Source organism: Salmo salar, chromosome 18 (assembly GCF_965601325.2).
Source record: "Salmo salar chromosome 18, fSalSal1, whole genome shotgun sequence".
NCBI classification, from domain to species: domain Eukaryota; kingdom Metazoa; phylum Chordata; class Actinopteri; order Salmoniformes; family Salmonidae; genus Salmo; species Salmo salar.
This window is the reverse complement of record NC_138308.1, coordinates 61,842,113-61,859,781: the sequence shown is the minus strand read 5'-3', so window position 1 is coordinate 61,859,781 and position 17,669 is coordinate 61,842,113. Positions and strand designations below refer to the sequence as shown.

Sequence of the window (17,669 nt, the reverse complement as noted above, 5' to 3'; positions counted from 1 at the left end):
CCAAATCCAACCTCAATCTACTTCTAAATGACTCAAACCAAATCCAACCTCAATCTGCTTCTAAATGACTCAAACCAAATCCAACCTCAATCTACTTCTAAATGACTCAAACCAAATCCAACCTCAATCTGCTTCTAAATGACTCAAACCAAATCCAAACTCAATCTACTTCAAAATGACTCAAACCAAATCCAACCTCAATCTGCTTCTAAATGACTCAAACCAAATCCAACCTCAATCTGCTTCTAAATGACTCAAACCAAATCCAAATTCAATCTGCTTCTAAATGACTCAAACCAAATCCAAACTCAATCTACTTCTAAATGACTCAAACCAAATCCAACCTCAATCTGCTTCTAAATGACTCAAACCAAATCCAACCTCAATCTACTTCTAAATGACTCAAACCAAATCCAACCTCAATCTGCTTCTAAATGACTCAAACCATATCCAACCTCAATCTGCTTCTAAATGACTCAAACCAAATCCAACCTCAATCTACTTCTAAATGACTCAAACCAAATCCAACCTCAATCTGCTTCTAAATGACTCAAACCAAATCCAACCTCAATCTACTTCTAAATGACTCAAACCAAATCCAACCTCAATCTGCTTCTAAATGACTCAAACCAAATCCAAATTCAATCTGCTTCTAAATGACTCAAACCAAATCCAAACTCAATCTACTTCTAAATGACTCAAACCAAATCCAACCTCAATCTGCTTCTAAATGACTCAAACCAAATCCAACCTCAATCTGCTTCTAAATGACTCAAACCAAATCCAAATTCAATCTGCTTCTAAATGACTCAAACCAAATCCAAACTCAATCTACTTCTAAATGACTCAAACCAAATCCAACCTCAATCTACTTCTAAATGACTCAAACCAAATCCAACCTCAATCTGCTTCTAAATGACTCAAACCATATCCAAACTCAATCTACTTCTAAATGACTCAAACCAAATCCAACCTCAATCTACTTCTAAATGACTCAAACCAAATCCAACCTCATTCTACTTCTAAATGACTCAAACCAAATCCAACCTGTATACATGATAATGGACCTTCAGTCATACAGTTTCTTCATCCAGCTAATAATCAAATGAAGGCCGGAGTCGTAGTGGGAGGACCACACAACATATCATCACGGGACTCAGAGCTGGAGTCATAGTGGGAGGACCACACAACATATCATCACGTGACTCCCAGCCGGAGTCGTGGTGGGAGGACCCCACAACATATCATCACGTGACTCAGAGCCGGAGTCGTAGTGGGAGGACCACACAACATATCATCACATGACTCCCAGCCGGAGTCGTAGTGGGAGGACCACACAACATATCATCACGTGACTCAGAGCCGGAGTCGTAGTGGGAGGACCACACAACATATCATCATGTGACTCCCAGCCGGAGTCGTAGTGGGAGGACCACACAACATATCATCACGTGACTCAGAGCCGGAGTCGTAGTGGGAGGACCACACAACATATCATCACGTGACTCAGAGCCGGAGTCGTAGTGGGAGGACCACACAACAGCTACGTGATTCCCAGTCAGAGTCGTAGTGGGAGGACCACACAACATATAATCACGTGACTCCCAGCCGGAGTCGTAGTGGGAGGACCACACAACTTAACATCACGTGGCTCAGAGCCGGAGTCGTAGTGGGAGGACCACACAACATATCATCACGTGACTCCCAGCCGGAGTCGTAGTGGGAGGACCACACAACAGCTACGTGATTCCCAGTCAGAGTCGTAGTGGGAGGACCACACAACATATCATCACGTGACTCCCAGCCGGAGTCGTAGTGGGAGGACCACACAACATATCATCACGTGACTCCCAGCCGGAGTCGTAGTGGGAGGACCACACAACATATCATCACGTGACTCCCAGCCGGAGTCGTAGTGGGAGGACCACACAACAGCTACGTGATTCCCAGTCAGAGTCGTAGTGGGAGGACCACACAACATATCATCACGTGACTCCCAGCCGGAGTCGTAGTGGGAGGACCACACAACATATCATCACGTGACTCCCAGCCGGAGTCGTAGTGGGAGGACCACACAACATACCATCACGTGGCTCAGAGCCGGAGTCGTAGTGGGAGGACCACACAACATATCATCACGTGACTCCCAGCCGGAGTCGTAGTGGGAGGACCACACAACAGCTACGTGATTCCGAGTCGGAGTCGTAGTGGGAGGACCACACAACATATCATCACGTGACTCCCAGCCGGAGTCGTAGTGGGAGGACCACACAACATATTATCACGTGACTCAGAGCCGGAGTCGTAGTGGGAGGACCACACAACAGCTACGTGACTCCCAAGTTTACCTCCATATGATGGTTCTAATATTAATATTTGCACATAAAAGGCGTTTTTCACCGCCATTTCTCAAATAATACATTTTACCGACAAATGAGCTGTTTCCATCAGGCCTGTCGTGCCGTTGTTTTATCTGACATGTACTTTACTCTAATAAAAAGGTAGGATGGAAACCTGGTTAGCAGCACTGCTAGAATGACTGAGAGTTTGACTGTGTGATATTAGGTTGCTTCTTGTGTAAATATTTTCCCGTCTGGATACAAATCATTAAAATCCAGACGGAAAATATTTACAGTATAATGAACCAATATGAGAATAACTCATATGACATCACTATCTGTGCTGTACGTGATAAAGGGCCACGTTACCATCAGTGGGATGTACTATTGACTACCAGACTAGCTCATCACTGTTTCCATGGTGACTACGGTACCTTCCCAGCTGCATCGGGCGCAGTGTGTCTCTGCAGCAGAAGGTTGGCCACTTCTATCTTCCCATACTTAGCTGCAACATGGAGGGGAGTGAAGCCTTTCTGGAAGAGGGGAGGAGAGGAGGAGAGGAAAGGAGAGAAGAGGAAAGAGGAGGAAAAAGGAGGAGAGAGGAGGAGAGGAAAGGACAGGAGATGAGGAGAGGAAAGGAGAAAAGGAGGTGATGAAAGGAAAGGAGAGAGAAGGAGACAGGGAGATGATGAAGATGAGAGGAGATGAGAGAGGAGAGAGGAGATGAGAGAGGAAAGGAGATGAGAGGAGAGAAGTAGACAGCAATGAGCCACAACAACACTCACAGCATGACATCATAGATTATTACACGTTAGTCATTTAGCAGACGCTCTTATCCAGAGCGCCTTACAGTTACTGCTTTCATCTTCAGATAGCTAGGAGGGACAACCACATATCACAGTAGTTAGTATATTCAGATAGCTAGGTGGGACAACCACATATTACAGTAGTTAGTATATTCAGATAGCTAGGTGGGACAACCACATATTACAGTAGTTAGTATATTCAGATAGCTAGGTGGGACAACCACATATTACAGTAGTTAGTATATTCAGATAGCTAGGTGGGACAACCACATATCCCAGTAGTTAGTATATTCAGATAGCTAGGTGGGACAACCACAAATTACAGTAGTTAGTATATTCAGATAGCTAGGTGGGACAACCACATATTACAGTAGTTAGTATATTCAGATAGCTAGGTGGGACAACCACATATTACAGTAGTTAGTATATTCAGATAGCTAGGTGGGACGACCACATATCCCAGTAGTTAGTATATTCAGATAGCTAGGTGGGACAACCACATATCACAGTAGTTAGTATATTCAGATAGCTAGGTGGGACAACCACATATCACAGTAGTTAGTATATTCAGATAGCTAGGTGGGACAACCACATATTACAGTAGTTAGTATATTCAGATAGCTAGGTGGGACAACCACATATCCCAGTAGTTAGTATATTCAGATAGCTAGGTGGGACAACCACATATTACAGTAGTTAGTATATTCAGATAGCTAGGAGGGACAACCACATATCACAGTAGTTAGTATATTCAGATAGCTAGGTGGGACGACCACATATCCCAGTAGTTAGTATATTCAGATAGCTAGGTGGGACAACCACATATTACAGTAGTTAGTATATTCAGATAGCTAGGTGGGACAACCACATATCACAGTAGTTAGTATATTCAGATAGCTAGGTGGGACAACCACATATCCCAGTAGTTAGTATATTCAGATAGCTAGGTGGGACAACCACATATTACAGTAGTTAGTATATTCAGATAGCTAGGTGGGACAACCACATATCCCAGTAGTTAGTATATTCAGATAGCTAGGTGGGACAACCACATATTACAGTAGTTAGTATATTCAGATAGCTAGGAGGGACAACCACATATCACAGTAGTTAGTATATTCAGATAGCTAGGTGGGACAACCACATATTACAGTAGTTAGTATATTCAGATAGCTAGGTGGGACAACCACATATCACAGTAGTTAGTATATTCAGATAGCTAGGTGGGACAACCACATATTACAGTAGTTAGTATATTCATCTTCAGATAGCTAGGTGGACAACCACATATCACAGTAGTTAGTATATTCAGATAGCTAGGTGAGACAACCACATATCACAGTAGTTAGTATATTCAGATAGCTAGGTGGGACAACCACATATTACAGTAGTTAGTATATTCAGATAGCTAGGTGGGACAACCACATATTACAGTAGTTAGTATATTCAGATAGCTAGGTGGGACGACCACATATCACAGTAGTTAGTATATTCAGATAGCTAGGTGGGACAACCACATATTACAGTAGTTAGTATATTCATCTTCAGATAGCTAGGTGGGAGGGGGGGCTGAGTGGGAGAGAAGAGCTTGGACTGGGCTGAGCGGGAGCTGCCCTGCCGTAGGGGTGGGGTGGGACAAGCGGGGAGCCCAGCCAACAGTGAGTTGCAGTAATCCAGACGGGAGAGGACAAGTGCCTGGATTAGGACCTGCGCCGCTTCCTGTGTGAGGAAGTAGGGTGTAGTGAAAAGTGTTTAGAGTGTAAGGTGAAGGGTGTATTGTAAAGTGTGTAGTGTGTAGAGTGTAGGGTGTAGTGGAAAGTGTGTAGTGTGTAGGGTGAAGTTTGTAGGTTGTAGTGTAAAGTGTGTAGTGTGTAGTGTGAAGGATAAAGGTAGTAGTGTGTAGAGTGTAGTGTAAAGTGTGTAGTGTGAAGTGTCTAGGGTGTAGTGTGTAGGATAACGTGTGTAATGTAAAGATCGTAGGGTGAAGTGTGCAGGGTTTAGTGTGTAGTGTGTAGGGTGTAGTGTGTAGGGTGTAGTGTGTACCTTGGTAGTGATGTCTGGAGAAGCCCCCTGGTCAAGGAGGACTGAGGTGACGTCTCTGTGTCCCTCTTTGGCAGCCAGGTGTAAGGGGGTGTAGCCAGAGGAGGTAGTGGCGTCAGGACACGCCCCGTTCTGCAGCAGATGCAGCACGATGTCAGGCTTCCCCAGACGACTGGAGATGTGGAGCGGGGTCTGGTTGTCCTGGAGACAGGGACAGAGGACAGGGACAGAGGACAGACAGGAGACAAACATGACCAAAGACACTTCAACAGACCACCAAAAAAACTTTTTCTTAAGGTCAACTGTGACAACAATTCACAGGATCCATAGTAATACAACAGTAAATACTCCACATGGCTAAGAATACCTCATTTAAATATAATAACTCCACCAATAACAATACCTGGTATGGGGGATTCTCTCCAGTCAGTATTCTCTCCAGTCAGTATGGGGGATTCTCTCCAGTCAGTATGGGGGATTCTCTCCAGTCAGTATGGGGGGGATTCTCTCCAGTCAGTATGGGGGATTCTCTCCAGTCAGTATGGGGAATTCTCTCCAGACAGTATGGGGGATTCTCTCCAGACAGTATGGGGAATTCTCTCCAGACAGTATGGGGGATTCTCTCCAGTCAGTATGGGGAATTCTCTCCAGTCAGTATGGGGGATTCTCTCCAGTCAGTATGGGGAATTCTCTCCAGACAGTATGGGGAATTCTCTCCAGACAGTATGGGGGATTCTCTCCAGTCAGTATTATCTCCAGTCAGTATGGGGCTCTCCAGTCAGTATGGGGGATTCTCTCCAGTCAGTATGGGGGGATTCTCTCCAGTCAGTAATCGGGATTCTCTCCAGTCAGTATGGGGGATTCTCTCCAGTCAGTATGGGGGATTCTCTCCAGTCAGTATGGGGGATTCTCTCCAGTCAGTATGGGGGATTCTCTCCAGTCAGTATTCTCTCCAGTCAGTATGGGGGATTCTCTCCAGTCAGTATGGGGGATTCTCTCCAGTCAGTATGGGGGATTCTCTCCAGTCAGTATGGGGGATTCTCTCCGGTCAGTATGGGGGATTCTCTCCAGTCAGTATGGGGGATTCTCTCCAGTCAGTATGGGGGATTCTCTCCAGTCGGTGTGAGGGATTCTCTCCAGTCAGTATGGGGGATTCTCTCCAGTCAGTATTCTCTCCAGTCAGTATGGGGGATTCTCTCCAGTCAGTATTCTCTCCAGTCAGTATGGGGGATTCTCTCCAGTCAGTATGGGGGGATTCTCTCCAGTCAGTATGGGGGATTCTCTCCAGTCAGTATGGGGGATTCTCCTCAGTTAGTATGGGGGATTCTCTCCAGTCAGTATGGGGGATTCTCTCCAGTCAGTATGGGGGATTCTCTCCAGTCAGTATGGGGGATTCTCTCCAGTCGGTATGAGGGATTCTCTCCAGTCAGTATGGGGGATTCTCTCCAGTCAGTATGGGGGATTATCTCCAGTCAGTATGGGGGATTCTCTCCAGTCAGTATGGGGGATTCTCTCCAGTCAGTATTCTCTCCAGTCAGTATGGGGGATTCTCTCCAGTCAGTATGGGGGGGATTCTCTCCAGTCAGTATGGGGGATTCTCTCCAGTCAGTATGGGGGATTCTCTCCAGTCAGTATGGGGGATTCTCTCCAGTCAGTATTCTCTCCAGTCAGTATGGGGGATTCTCTCCAGTCAGTATGGGGGGATTCTCTCCAGTCAGTATTCTCTCCAGTCAGTATGGGGGATTCTCTCCAGTCAGTATGGGGGATTCTCTCCAGTCAGTATGGGGGATTCTCTCCAGTCAGTATGGGGGATTCTCTCTAGTCAGTATGGGGGATTCTCTCCAGTCAGTATGGGGGGATTCTCTCCAGTCAGTATTCTCTCCAGTCAGTATGGGGGATTCTCTCCAGTCAGTATTGGGTTTTTCTCCAGTCCTACCTTGGCCTTGACCTCCACTCTGGCTCCGTTCTGAACCAGGTATTTGACCACGTCAGCCTGGCCGGCTCTCGCTGCCATGTGGAGCGGCGTCTCTCCCCTCTGAAACACAGAGATACACACAGGTTAGGAATGTTACTTCACAAACACACAGGCTAGAAATGTTACTTCACAAACACACAGGTTAGATACCAGGGTTCTATCAAACACACAGGTTAGATACCAGGGTTCTATCAAACACACAGGTTAGATACCAGGGTTCTATCAAACACACAGGTTAGATACCAGGGTTCTATCAAACACACAGGTTAGATACCAGGGTTCTATCAAACACACAGGTTAGATACCAGGGTTCTATCAAACACACAGGTTAGATACCAGGGTTGTATCAAACACACCGGTTAGGTACCAGGGTTCTATCAAACACACAGGTTAGATACCAGGGTTCTATCAAACACACAGGCTAATGTTCTAAATCTATATGGAACGCTTTCCCCAACCTTTCTTTGACATTATCACATAGTTTCTTTCAAATACTTTGATATGAGAGAGAGAGAGTGAGAGGGGGAGAAATGGAGGTAGAGAGAGAGAGAGAGAGAGAGAGAGGGAGAGAGAGAGAGAGAGAGAGAGAGGGAGAGTGTATTCTGTGACTCACCACATTAGTTGTGTTTGGCGAAGCTCCGTGATTCGTCAGCTGAGTGACGATGTTATCGTGTCCCATGAAAGCCGCCACATGGATCGGAGTGAGACCCGACTGGAACAGAGACACAGAGTTATTCTAGGAACAAGAGACCCGACTGGAACAGAGACACAGAGTTATTCTAGGAACAAGAGACCCGACTGGAACAGAGACACAGAGTTATTCTAGGAACAAGAGACCCGACTGGAACAGAGACACAGAGTTATTCTAGGAACAAGAGACCCGACTGGAACAGAGACACAGAGTTATTCTAGGAACAAGAGACCCGACTGGAACAGAGACACAGAGTTATTCTAGGAACAAGAGACCCGACTGGAACAGAGACACAGAGTTATTCTAGGAACAAGACACCAGACTGGAACAGAGACACAGAGTTTCAGTTCCTACCTCGGTCACTGCCTGTATGGACTCTCCGTGTTTCCCTTTCCGACCTCGGCCACTGCCTGTATGGACTCTCTGTGTTTCAGTTCCTACCCCGGTCACTGCCTGTGTGGACGCTCCGTGTTTCAGTTCCTACCTCGGCCACTGCCTGTATGGACGCTCCGTGTTTCACTCCCTACCTCGGCCACTGCCTGTATGGACAGTCCGTGTTTCACTCGCTACCTCGGTCACTGCCTGTATGGACGCTCCGTGTTTCAGTTCCTACCTCGGTCACTGCCTGTATGCACGCTACGTGTTTCAGCTCCTACCTCGGCCACTGCCTGTATGGACTCTCTGTGTTTCAGTTCCTACCCCGGTCACTGCCTGTGTGGACGCTCCGTGTTTCAGTTCCTACCTCGGCCACTGCCTGTATGGACGCTCCGTGTTTCACTCCCTACCTCGGCCACTGCCTGTATGGACAGTCCGTGTTTCACTCGCTACCTCGGTCACTGCCTGTATGGACGCTCCGTGTTTCAGTTCCTACCTCGGTCACTGCCTGTATGCACGCTACGTGTTTCAGCTCCTACCTCGGCCACTGCCTGTATGGACTCTCTGTGTTTCAGTTCCTACCCCGGTCACTGCCTGTGTGGATGCTCCGTGTTTCAGATCCTACCTCGGGACCTGCCTGTATGGACGCTCCGTGTTTCGCTCCGTGTTTCAGTTCCTACCTCGGCCACTGCCTGTATGGACGCTCCGTGTATCCCTCCCTACCTCGGTCACTGCCTGTATGGACGCCCCGTGTTTCAGGTCCTACCTCGGTCACTGCCTGTATGGACGCTCCGTGTTTCATCTTCTACCTCGGTCACTGCCTGTATGGACGCTCCGTGTTTCAGTTCCTACCTCGGTAACTGCCTGTATGGACTCTCCGTGTTTCAGCTCCTACCTCGGCCACTGCCTGTATGGACGCTCTGTGTTTCACTCCCTACCTCGGCCACTGCCTGTATGGACGCTCCGTGTTTCAGTTCCTACCTCGGTCATTGCCTGTATGGACGCTCCGTGTTTCTATCCTACCACGGTCACTGCCTGTATGGACGCTCTGTGTTTCAGTTCCTACCTCGGTCACTGCCTGTATGGACGCTCCGTGTTTCAGCAGTAGTTCCATCACTTTGATTCTGTTCTTCTTGCAGGCGATGTGGAGCGGAGTGAAACCATTCTAAAAGAAAAACACACAACACAACAACATCCAGCCTGGTTAACACACAGCACAGCTCTATAGATGTCCTGGCAGCATCCAGCCTGGTTAACACACAGGACATCTCTATAGATGTCCTGGCAGCATCCAGCCTGGTTAACACACAGCACAGCTCGATAGATGTCCTGGCAGCATCCAGCAAGGTTAACACACAGCTAACCAGCTCTATAGATGTCCTGGCAGCATCCAGCCTGGTTAACACACAGCTAACCAGCTCTATAGATGTCCTGGAAGCATCCAGCCTGGTTAACACACAGCACAGCTCTATAGATGTCCTGGCAGCATCCAGCCTGGTTAACACACAGCACAGCTCTATAGATGTCCTGGCAGCATCCAGCCTGGATAACAAACAGCACAGCTCTATAGATGTCCTGGCAGCATCCAGCCTGGTTAACACACAGCACAGCTCTATAGATGTCCTGGAAGCATCCAGCCTGGTTAACACACAGCACAGCTCTATAGATGTCCTGGCAGCATCCAGCCTGGTTAACACACAGCTAACCAGCTCTATAGATGTCCTGGCAGCATCCAGCCTGGTTAACACACAGCTAACCAGCTCTATAGATGTCCTGGCAGCATCCAGCCTGGTTAACACACAGCACAGCTCTATAGATGTCCTGGCAGCATCCAGCCTGGTTAACACACAGCTAACCAGCTCTATAGATGTCCTGACAGCATCCAGCCTGGTAAACACACAGCACAGTTCTATAGATGTCCTGGCAGCATCCAGCCTGGTTAACACACAGCACAGCTCTATAGATGTCCTGGGAGCATCCAGCCTTGTTAACACACAGCACAGCTCTATCGATGTCCTGGCAGCATCCAGCCTAGTTAACACACAGCTAACCAGCTCTATAGATGTCCCGGCAGCATCCAGCCTGGTTAACACACAGCTAACCAGCTCTATAGATGTCCTGGCAGCATCCAGCCTGGTTAACACACAGCACAGCTCTATAGATGTCCTGGCAGCATCCAGCCTGGTTAACAGACAGCTAACCAGCTCTATAGATGTCCTGGCAGCATCCAGCCTGGTTAACACACAGCTAACCAGCTTTATAGATGTCCTGGCAGCATCCAGCCTGGTTAACACATAGGGATCCAGCTCTATAGATGTCCTGGCAGCATCCAGCCTGGTTAACACACAGCACAGCTCTATATATGTCCTGGCAGCATCCAGCCTGGATAACACACAGCACAGCTCAATAGATGTCCTGGCAGCATCCAGCCTGGTTAACACACAGCACAGCTCTATAGATGTCCTGGAAGCATCCAGCAAGGTTAACACAAAGCTAACCAGCTCTATAGATGTCCTGGCAGCATCCAGCCTGGTTAACACACAGCTAACCAGCTCTATAGATGTCCTGGCAGCATCCAGCCTGGTTAACACACAGCTAACCAGCTTTATAGATGTCCTGGCAGCATCCAGCCTGGTTAACACATAGCGAACCAGCTCTATAGATGTCCTGGCAGCATCCAGCCTGGTTAACACACAGCACAGCTCTATAGATGTCCTGGCAGCATCCAGCCTGGTTAACACACAGCACAGCTCTATAGAGGTCCTGGCAGCATCCAGCCTGGTTAACACACAGCACAGCTCAATAGATGTCCTGGCAGCATCCAGCCTGGTTAACACACAGCACAGCTCTATAGATGTCCTGGCAGCATCCAGCAAGGTTAACACAAAGCTAACCAGCTCTATAGATTTCCTGGCAGCATCCAGCCTGGTTAACACACAGCTAACCAGCTCTATAGATGTCCTGGCAGCATGCAGCCTGGTTAACACACAGCTAACCAGCTCTATAGATGTCCTGGCAGCATACAGCCTGGTTAACACACAGATAACCAGCTCTATAGATGTCCTGGCAGCATCCAGCCTGGTTAACACACAGCTAACCAGCTCTATAGATGTCCTGGCAGCATCCAGCCTGGTTAACACACAGCACAGCTCTATAGATGTCCTGGCAGCATCCAGCCTGGTTAACACACAGCACAGCTCTATAGATGTCCTGGCAGCATCCAGCCTGCTTAACACACAGCACCAACTCTATAGATGTCCTGGCAGCATCCAGCCTGGGTAACACACAGCACAGCTCTATAGATGTCCTGGCAGCATCCAGCCTGGTTAACACACAGCTAACCAGCTCTATAGATGTCCTGGCAGCATCCAGCCTGGTTAACACACAGCTAACCAGCTCAATAGATGTCTTGGCAGCATCCAGCCTGGTTAACACACAGCACAGCTCTATAGATGTCCTGGCAGCATCCAGCCTGGTTAACACACAGCACAGCTCTATAGATGTCCTGGCAGCATCCAGCCTGGTTAACACACAGCACAGCTCTATAGATGTCCTGGCAGCATCCAGCCTGGTTAACACACAGCACAGCTCCATAGATGTCCTGGCAGCATCCAGCCTGGTTAACACACAGCACAGCTCTATAGATGTCCTGGCAGCATCCAGCCTGGTTAACACACAGCACAGCTCCATAGATGTCCTGGCAGCATCCAGCCTGGTTAACACACAGCACAGCTCTATAGATGTCCTGGCAGCATCCAGCCTGGTTAACACACAGCACAGCTATACATATGTCCTGGCAGCATCCAGCCTGGTTAACACACAGCTAACCAGCTCTATAGATGTCCTGGCAGCATCCAGCCTGGTTAACACACAGCACAGCTCTATAGATGTCCTGGCAGCATGCAGCCTGGTTAACACACAGCTAACCAGCTCTATAGATGTCCTGGCAGCATCCAGCCTGGTTAACACACAGCACAGCTCTATAGATGTCCTGGCAGCATCCAGCCTGGTTAACACACAGCACAGCTCTATAGATGTCCTGGCAGCATCCAGCCTGGTTAACACACAGCACAGCTCTATAGAGGTCCTGGCAGCATCCAGCCTGGTTAACACACAGCACAGCTCAATAGATGTCCTGGCAGCATCCAGCCTGGTTAACACACAGCACAGCTCTATAGATGTCCTGGCAGCATCCAGCAAGGTTAACACAAAGCTAACCAGCTCTATAGATTTCCTGGCAGCATCCAGCCTGGTTAACACACAGCTAACCAGCTCTATAGATGTCCTGGCAGCATGCAGCCTGGTTAACACACAGCTAACCAGCTCTATAGATGTCCTGGCAGCATACAGCCTGGTTAACACACAGATAACCAGCTCTATAGATGTCCTGGCAGCATCCAGCCTGGTTAACACACAGCTAACCAGCTCTATAGATGTCCTGGCAGCATCCAGCCTGGTTAACACACAGCACAGCTCTATAGATGTCCTGGCAGCATCCAGCCTGGTTAACACACAGCACAGCTCTATAGATGTCCTGGCAGCATCCAGCCTGCTTAACACACAGCACCAACTCTATAGATGTCCTGGCAGCATCCAGCCTGGGTAACACACAGCACAGCTCTATAGATGTCCTGGCAGCATCCAGCCTGGTTAACACACAGCTAACCAGCTCTATAGATGTCCTGGCAGCATCCAGCCTGGTTAACACACAGCTAACCAGCTCAATAGATGTCTTGGCAGCATCCAGCCTGGTTAACACACAGCACAGCTCTATAGATGTCCTGGCAGCATCCAGCCTGGTTAACACACAGCACAGCTCTATAGATGTCCTGGCAGCATCCAGCCTGGTTAACACACAGCACAGCTCTATAGATGTCCTGGCAGCATCCAGCCTGGTTAACACACAGCACAGCTCCATAGATGTCCTGGCAGCATCCAGCCTGGTTAACACACAGCACAGCTCTATAGATGTCCTGGCAGCATCCAGCCTGGTTAACACACAGCACAGCTCCATAGATGTCCTGGCAGCATCCAGCCTGGTTAACACACAGCACAGCTCTATAGATGTCCTGGCAGCATCCAGCCTGGTTAACACACAGCACAGCTATACATATGTCCTGGCAGCATCCAGCCTGGTTAACACACAGCTAACCAGCTCTATAGATGTCCTGGCAGCATCCAGCCTGGTTAACACACAGCACAGCTCTATAGATGTCCTGGCAGCATGCAGCCTGTTTAACACACAGCTAACCAGCTCTATAGATGTCCTGGCAGCATCCAGCCTGGTTAACACACAGCACAGCTCTATAGATGTCCTGGCAGCATCCAGCCTGGTTAACACACAGCACAGCTCCTCAGATGTCCTGGGAGCATCCAGCCTTGTTAACACACAGCACAGCTCTATAGATGTCCTGGGAGCATCCAGCCTTGTTAACACACAGCACAGCTATATCGATGTCCTGGCAGCATCCAGCCTAGTTAACACACAGCTAACCAGCTCTATAGATGTCCTGGCAGCATCCAGCCTGGTTAACACACAGCTAACCAGCTCTATAGATGTCCTGGCAGCATCCAGCCTGGTTAACACACAGCACAGCTCTATAGATGTCCTGGCAGCATCCAGCCTGGTTAACAGACAGCTAACCAGCTCTATAGATGTCCTGGCAGCATCCAGCCTGGTTAACACACAGCTAACCAGCTTTATAGATGTCCTGGCAGCATCCAGCCTGGTTAACACATAGGGATCCAGCTCTATAGATGTCCTGGCAGCATCCAGCCTGGTTAACACACAGCACAGCTCTATATATGTCCTGGCAGCATCCAGCCTGGATAACACACAGCACAGCTCAATAGATGTCCTGGCAGCATCCAGCCTGGTTAACACACAGCACAGCTCTATAGATGTCCTGGAAGCATCCAGCAAGGTTAACACAAAGCTAACCAGCTCTATAGATGTCCTGGCAGCATCCAGCCTGGTTAACACACAGCTAACCAGCTCTATAGATGTCCTGGCAGCATCCAGCCTGGTTAACACACAGCTAACCAGCTTTATAGATGTCCTGGCAGCATCCAGCCTGGTTAACACATAGCGAACCAGCTCTATAGATGTCCTGGCAGCATCCAGCCTGGTTAACACACAGCACAGCTCTATAGATGTCCTGGCAGCATCCAGCCTGGTTAACACACAGCACAGCTCTATAGAGGTCCTGGCAGCATCCAGCCTGGTTAACACACAGCACAGCTCAATAGATGTCCTGGCAGCATCCAGCCTGGTTAACACACAGCACAGCTCTATAGATGTCCTGGCAGCATCCAGCAAGGTTAACACAAAGCTAACCAGCTCTATAGATTTCCTGGCAGCATCCAGCCTGGTTAACACACAGCTAACCAGCTCTATAGATGTCCTGGCAGCATGCAGCCTGGTTAACACACAGCTAACCAGCTCTATAGATGTCCTGGCAGCATACAGCCTGGTTAACACACAGATAACCAGCTCTATAGATGTCCTGGCAGCATCCAGCCTGGTTAACACACAGCTAACCAGCTCTATAGATGTCCTGGCAGCATCCAGCCTGGTTAACACACAGCACAGCTCTATAGATGTCCTGGCAGCATCCAGCCTGGTTAACACACAGCACAGCTCTATAGATGTCCTGGCAGCATCCAGCCTGCTTAACACACAGCACCAACTCTATAGATGTCCTGGCAGCATCCAGCCTGGGTAACACACAGCACAGCTCTATAGATGTCCTGGCAGCATCCAGCCTGGTTAACACACAGCTAACCAGCTCTATAGATGTCCTGGCAGCATCCAGCCTGGTTAACACACAGCTAACCAGCTCTATAGATGTCTTGGCAGCATCCAGCCTGGTTAACACACAGCACAGCTCTATAGATGTCCTGGCAGCATCCAGCCTGGTTAACACACAGCACAGCTCTATAGATGTCCTGGCAGCATCCAGCCTGGTTAACACACAGCACAGCTCTATAGAGGTCATGGCAGCATCCAGCCTGGTTAACACACAGCTAACCAGCTCTATAGATGTCCTGGTAGCATCCAATCTGGTTAACACACAGCACAGCTCCATAGATGTCCTGGCAGCATCCAGCCTGGTTAACACACAGCACCAACTCTATAGATGTTCTGACAGCATCCAGCCTGGTTAACACACAGCACAGCTCTATAGATGTCCTGGCAGCATCCAGCCTGGTTAACCCCCAGCTAACCAGCTCTATAGATGTCTTGGCAGCATCCAGCCTGGTTAACACACAGCACAGCTCTATAGATGTCCTGGCAGCATCCAGCCTGGTTAACACACAGCACAGCTCTATAGATGTCCTGGCAGCATCCAGCCTGGTTAACACACAGCACAGCTCTATAGATGTCCTGGCAGCATCCAGCCTGGTTAACACACAGCACAGCTCCATAGATGTCCTGGCAGCATCCAGCCTGGTTAACACACAGCACAGCTCTATAGATGTCCTGGCAGCATCCAGCCTGGTTAACACACAGCACAGCTCCATAGATGTCCTGGCAGCATCCAGCCTGGTTAACACACAGCACAGCTCTATAGATGTCCTGGCAGCATCCAGCCTGGTTAACACACAGCACAGCTATACATATGTCCTGGCAGCATCCAGCCTGGTTAACACACAGCTAACCAGCTCTATAGATGTCCTGGCAGCATCCAGCCTGGTTAACACACAGCACAGCTCTATAGATGTCCTGGCAGCATGCAGCCTGGTTAACACACAGCTAACCAGCTCTATAGATGTCCTGGCAGCATCCAGCCTGGTTAACACACAGCACAGCTCTATAGATGTCCTGGCAGCATCCAGCCTGGTTAACACACAGCACAGCTCCTCAGATGTCCTGGGAGCATCCAGCCTTGTTAACACACAGCACAGCTCTATAGATGTCCTGGGAGCATCCAGCCTTGTTAACACACAGCACAGCTCTATCGATGTCCTGGCAGCATCCAGCCTAGTTAACACACAGCTAACCAGCTCTATAGATGTCCTGGCAGCATCCAGCCTGGTTAACACACAGCTAACCAGCTCTATAGATGTCCTGGCAGCATCCAGCCTGGTTAACACACAGCACAGCTCTATAGATGTCCTGGCAGCATCCAGCCTGGTTAACAGACAGCTAACCAGCTCTATAGATGTCCTGGCAGCATCCAGCCTGGTTAACACACAGCTAACCAGCTTTATAGATGTCCTGGCAGCATCCAGCCTGGTTAACACATAGGGATCCAGCTCTATAGATGTCCTGGCAGCATCCAGCCTGGTTAACACACAGCACAGCTCTATATATGTCCTGGCAGCATCCAGCCTGGATAACACACAGCACAGCTCAATAGATGTCCTGGCAGCATCCAGCCTGGTTAACACACAGCACAGCTCTATAGATGTCCTGGAAGCATCCAGCAAGGTTAACACAAAGCTAACCAGCTCTATAGATGTCCTGGCAGCATCCAGCCTGGTTAACACACAGCTAACCAGCTCTATAGATGTCCTGGCAGCATCCAGCCTGGTTAACACACAGCTAACCAGCTTTATAGATGTCCTGGCAGCATCCAGCCTGGTTAACACATAGCGAACCAGCTCTATAGATGTCCTGGCAGCATCCAGCCTGGTTAACACACAGCACAGCTCTATAGATGTCCTGGCAGCATCCAGCCTGGTTAACACACAGCACAGCTCTATAGAGGTCCTGGCAGCATCCAGCCTGGTTAACACACAGCACAGCTCAATAGATGTCCTGGCAGCATCCAGCCTGGTTAACACACAGCACAGCTCTATAGATGTCCTGGCAGCATCCAGCAAGGTTAACACAAAGCTAACCAGCTCTATAGATTTCCTGGCAGCATCCAGCCTGGTTAACACACAGCTAACCAGCTCTATAGATGTCCTGGCAGCATGCAGCCTGGTTAACACACAGCTAACCAGCTCTATAGATGTCCTGGCAGCATACAGCCTGGTTAACACACAGATAACCAGCTCTATAGATGTCCTGGCAGCATCCAGCCTGGTTAACACACAGCTAACCAGCTCTATAGATGTCCTGGCAGCATCCAGCCTGGTTAACACACAGCACAGCTCTATAGATGTCCTGGCAGCATCCAGCCTGGTTAACACACAGCACAGCTCTATAGATGTCCTGGCAGCATCCAGCCTGCTTAACACACAGCACCAACTCTATAGATGTCCTGGCAGCATCCAGCCTGGGTAACACACAGCACAGCTCTATAGATGTCCTGGCAGCATCCAGCCTGGTTAACACACAGCTAACCAGCTCTATAGATGTCCTGGCAGCATCCAGCCTGGTTAACACACAGCTAACCAGCTCTATAGATGTCTTGGCAGCATCCAGCCTGGTTAACACACAGCACAGCTCTATAGATGTCCTGGCAGCATCCAGCCTGGTTAACACACAGCAT

At 48.9% G+C, this 17,669-nt stretch overlaps 1 protein-coding gene across 20 annotated transcripts in view; it reads right to left on the bottom strand.

Annotated features, from left to right (window-relative positions):
- The window catches only part of ank3b (ankyrin 3b), a 692,976-nt gene that overhangs the window by 128,990 nt on the left and 546,317 nt on the right, over positions 1–17,669 (bottom strand). For all 20 annotated transcript variants that reach the window (XM_082965026.1, XM_082965032.1, XM_082965030.1 and 17 more), the window contains exons 12-16: positions 9,293–9,391; positions 7,774–7,872; positions 7,122–7,220; positions 5,189–5,386; positions 2,774–2,872 (exon numbers count right to left, since the gene is read on the bottom strand). In XM_082965026.1, coding sequence (XP_082821152.1) covers positions 2,774–2,872; positions 5,189–5,386; positions 7,122–7,220; positions 7,774–7,872; positions 9,293–9,391 — 594 coding nt within the window. The remainder of the gene's footprint in view (positions 1–2,773; positions 2,873–5,188; positions 5,387–7,121; positions 7,221–7,773; positions 7,873–9,292; positions 9,392–17,669) is intronic.